Source organism: Cynara cardunculus, assembly GCF_001531365.2.
Source record: "Cynara cardunculus var. scolymus isolate 2C chromosome LG 12, CcrdV1, whole genome shotgun sequence".
In the NCBI taxonomy this organism is placed as follows: domain Eukaryota; kingdom Viridiplantae; phylum Streptophyta; class Magnoliopsida; order Asterales; family Asteraceae; genus Cynara; species Cynara cardunculus.
This window is the reverse complement of record NC_037539.1, coordinates 4,311,566-4,316,523: the sequence shown is the minus strand read 5'-3', so window position 1 is coordinate 4,316,523 and position 4,958 is coordinate 4,311,566. Positions and strand designations below refer to the sequence as shown.

At 34.3% G+C, this 4,958-nt stretch overlaps 1 protein-coding gene across 1 annotated transcript; it reads right to left on the bottom strand.

The window, feature by feature from the left end:
• Positions 1–681: 681 nt before the first annotated feature.
• Positions 682–2,718, bottom strand: LOC112523446 (pentatricopeptide repeat-containing protein At5g13770, chloroplastic-like). Its single transcript, XM_025133062.1, has one exon. The coding sequence runs from the start codon at positions 2,716–2,718 to the stop codon at positions 880–882; it is 1,839 nt and encodes a 612-aa protein (XP_024988830.1). The 3' UTR covers positions 682–879.
• Positions 2,719–4,958: the final 2,240 nt, after the last annotated feature.

Here is a 4,958-nt window from a genome sequence, read left to right as displayed (position 1 = left end):
AAAATTACTTATTAAATTATAAATTTAACATTATATTTAATTTTCTTAGAAAGTTAAAATTAATATATTAAAAAAATACAAAATAAAATTTATATTACAAAATAATAAAATATATTATATAAATAAAATTGCAAACTTAACCTAAATAAAATTACGTCATTATTAACTTAAAAGTTTTTGAGGTTGATGTTCATAACTTCATACAACTCTTTTTTCTCCTTTTTAATATATAATTAAAAATATTTAGTTATTGAATTAAAAAAAATATAAATTAATATAAACTAATTTATATAATTAATTTATTATACTTTATAATAAGTATTTATTTAATAAATTATTTGGTATTAAGTTTAAAAATTATTTTGATGATAATTTTATTGTTATTTGAATAAAATATATATTTTTATGATGAGGTGTCAATTAAGAAATTGATTATAAATCATATTAATGGGGAGTATTGGCGTGATATTTAAGAAATTGTGTTATAGTGGATGGTCTCAAAATGGTACCCGGATAATTAAAACAACGACCGAGCCCCGGTTAGAACTGAGGGCCTAGAGCAGTCCTCGTTTTTAGTAGGCAGGTCTAGTGTTAACACTTCCAAGCCTTAGAGGGTTCGGGGTCAAACATCGAACACAAGGATCGGGTCATGGACGAACCAAACTTGCTAAATCTCTAAGCATGAATGTACAAGTCCCGATGCATAAAGTACAAGTTATTACAACATTACTGACTCGGAAACCGTTCTTCGAAAAGAATTACCCATAAAAAAAACCTCTTCCAACCTGCCCCACGTTTGCAACTTGGAGGCTGTTTGTTTACCTCTTAATGACTATATTAAAAGGCAACCTCTGAATCAGTAAAACGTAAAAAAAAAAATTATAGCCTCTGATTCGATCTTTGTGTGAGGCTCGGGTCGAAACTCTCTTCCAACCATTTAATTTGTATATGCACACCGGCGTCTCGAAGAGCGTTCAATGACGATCGATAAAGCCTCGAATCTAAACCCGTCCCTTCGGCTTTCATATCCTGCAAAAGCTTCACGAGTTCGTCGACCCTGGTGGTTTTCGAGTACACCCCGACCATAATCCCTGCCATCATTCGATCGATCCCGCCGCCGTTAAGCCGATACTCGTAATAGTACTTCATACACATATCGAACTCCCGAGCCTTGCTATATGCACTTATAACGCTTGTATAACTGACTTTATCGGGCACGATTTTCCTTCGTTTCATCTCCTTCCATAACTTCTCGACTTGCCGCAAGTTCAAGATTTTTCCGTGCATATCAAGGAGAGAATTGTAAATCCACACGTTTAGCTCGACCCCACGTTCTTTCATCCGAGCCAAAAGCCGCATCGCGTCCCGAATCCGGTTCACTTTCCCGTACATCGCAATCATGCTCGAGTACGCGACCACACATTTATCAAACCCTTTGTTGTCCATTTCCCAAAACACCTCTTCGGCTTTTTCGTAGAGCCCAATCCGACAATAAACGTTTAGCACCGAAGCGTAGGTCACTTGGCCTGCATCGCAGCCCTCGGCAACCAAATCTTCGTACACTTTAGCGGCAGAACTCAGCCCACGTTTCTTTGAGAACCCGTTTATGATAGCACAAAATATGCAATCCGAAACTCGGATACTCACTCGTTTCATTGAAGAAACGACATCGAGAGTCTTTTCAAGTAACCCAAGTTCAATGTACATTAATACTAGCTTTAGAAACACGGCTGGATCCCGAATCATCTTCTTGCCTTCGGCTTCTTCCAAAAGATCTTCGACTACTTTCACTTCTCGAATGCCGGCAAACGAACCGATTAATATCGAGTAAAAAGAAGGGTCTTCTGGGAACCCCTTTTCAGTCATTTCCCGAAAGAAATCTAGAGCTTGAAACGGTTTTCCGGATTTGGCCAACGATTCGCATAAAATCCGGTAAATCTGGGAGCAAAACGACGTCCACTCGAGCTTACTAGATTCGAGTTCTGTGAACAACGAAATCACTTTCTGATTCTTACCCATTTTCAGATAAGCTTCCATGGTGCGGCCATAACACTCGCCATCTAATTGCAAACCAGAAGATGACATTATATCAAACACCTTAACGGTGCTACTATACATATGAAGCTTATTATAGCTTCTCATGGCGGCATTGAAGCTCAAAACAGCAATTTCTTTCTCAAATTTGAAAACATGAAGCAAATTATCAGCAAGTTTAAATCTCTTGGATCGGATACAACTACTGATTAACCGACAACAGGATGAAGCATCTGGGAAGACATTAAATTCCCCAAAATCTTGAGAAATCGACCAGATGGAATTCCAATTCTTCAAACGCAATGAATACCTGATTAGGTTATGCAATGTCGATCTGGTGGGTTTAAAATCCGGGATTCGTTTGGCTTTCTGATAATTTTCGAACCCCATTTCTTCAGTTTTGGAATCCTTGAAGAGATTGCAGATGAATAGATTGAGATCTTGGTTTTGGGGGAGGGATGAATCTGGGAAATCTTGCAATTTGAGATCAAATTGGAGGACGGAATCATGTTGAAGAATGGGTGGTGGACAGCTGCTGGAGGAATTGGGGATGAAGATTCTTGAAGAAGATGAAGAATTGGGGGGGGAGATGAAGAGAAGAATTGGGGGATTGTTGGAGGGATTGAAGGTTAGGGTTTTGTGAATGGAAGGTAATGACCAGTCTGAAGAAGTGGAAATGGCCATGGTGGTTGTTGAAGATGAAGAAGAAGAAGACGACGACATGATGATATGGTGAAGTGGTTGGTCTGGTTGCTGTGATTTGTGTTCATGTCGGCCACTCATATGTTGCATGGTGTCATAGTTGTATATGCATTATGGATAATGTATGTAATCTTAAAAGCAAAGGGCAAAATAGGAAATCATTAAAATATTCTGTGTCATGGTGATAATTAGGGATTGTCAAAAATCCGATCAACTCAACCGAAGACGAAATAACTTAATCGTTTGTTTAATGGAGTTGTAAAATTTTCAAACTGTAGATATTGGGTTGATATTGAGTTACTATTGTTTGAACTCAACCCAACCTGATGAACCCGATATTTAATCGAGTTGTAAAATCTTCAAACAGTAGGTATTAGGTTGATATTGGGTTACTATTATTTGAACCCAACCCAACCCGATGAACCCGATATCCTTTTATTTCTTGAATTTAATATGATTGTTGAATTTTTTATAAATATATACATTAGACAATTACACTATCATGTATCTTTTTCATCTATACATATTTTCAATCTATTCACATCTCTATATAACTAATTCGTATATATGTTCAGTGACTGTGAACATATATATGTAAATTGAGAAAATTAACTAAATGTGATATACGTAAGAACTATGGATAAGTTGTATCAAATGGTTGATGATAAAAAATAGATTATGAGTAGAGAAATAACATATTCAAGGTTATAAGAATATTTTAATATATCAAAGTATCAACCCGACCAACCCATACGGTTTGGGTTAGGTTGGGGTGCACTTTGTTTTGCTTTGGATTGGGTTAAGATTTTTCAAACCGTAAACATTGGGTTAGGTTGTTCAAATGTATTTAACCCGACCATGAGCACCCCTAATGATAATCTTAAGAATATTTTTGAATTTTTTGATGAGTTGATTTTTTAATCTAACTTAATTTACCTTCGATATATACATCTACTTTATCTACCTACTTATTTTTAATTTTTACGAATTTTTTTATGCATTTAATCATTTTCATATACACAAATTTAATGAAGTTTCGGTCTAGAAAAATAAAGTATTTAAATTTATATGAATATTATGAAAGTTTTCTACTCGGGTTTTCATCGTAACTCTTTTTTTTTTCACCGGACCCAACTCATTAAACATATACGCATATACTGGTTGTATAACCACATGATTCAATGTGATACAATATTTGTATTGTAAATTGAGAATGAAAATCTATACAATTTCTCATTGGAATATCTGAAATTTTATATTTGAACAAAATAAAAAATTATAATCATATTCATATGTATATAAAACAACTAAAAATTAAGCGTTGTGGTATATAATATCTGATATCACATACCAACTAAGTTTGCATACGTAGTACAGTACTGTCACTACGTAGTACAATACTATCTAGTGACTTACGTTGATACCTATAAAATTGATATAGCTGATATACATTTTGGTTGTTTTAGTTTGATAACAAAATTGACAACCCTACTTTAAATACAAAATTCACATTATATGATCACATAGACAAAAAAATTCAAGCTACCCCAATTACATCCACACTCCAAAAAGATTTAATTCGTATTTTATATGTTTGGTATGTGGTAGGACAGAAAATAAGAACTTTTCATGTTTGGTGCAATATTTAGACTGAGACAAGACTGGACTGAACGGTTAAAGTGTCTGTTTTTATCCCACCAAAATAGGTGGAAGAAAACTCAGAAATATTAAACAAAATTGGTAAATTACTAAACTACTGATGTCAAATTAAAACCTTGCATTATTTCATTCACCCTCTTACCTCACTCTCACATATCCAGTCTTGTCCAATTTCATCTTCATACCAAACATACCCAAGACATAAAATAATATAATACCTAACCGGTATTTTATTGGCTCGCTATTGAACCAAAGTCTTTGACTCCTTTTATAGGTACGAAGTGCCTCCATATTTTGTCGCACCACTTTTATGGACATGTTTTTAGCCGAAAAATTCAACAATTCAGTGTTAGGGCTTATTTGATTTAACGGAATATTTTTTAGGAATTTGGATTTTGTGGGAGGATGTGTAATCTTTGGTGCATTTGGTTTGTAAGATTTGGAATAAAATTTAATTTTTTGTAAAGATTTGTTTATTTTAAAATAATTTGTTTTGGTAAGAGATGAAGACGTTATTGCAAATTTGATAAAAACAGATAGGATAGAGATGGGACAGAAACAAT

What these genes read in the sequence shown, in the direction of transcription:
- LOC112523446 (XM_025133062.1), bottom strand. Translation starts at nt 2,718, where the DNA reads ATGGCCATTTCCACTTCTTCAGACTGGTCATTACCTTCCATTCACAAA.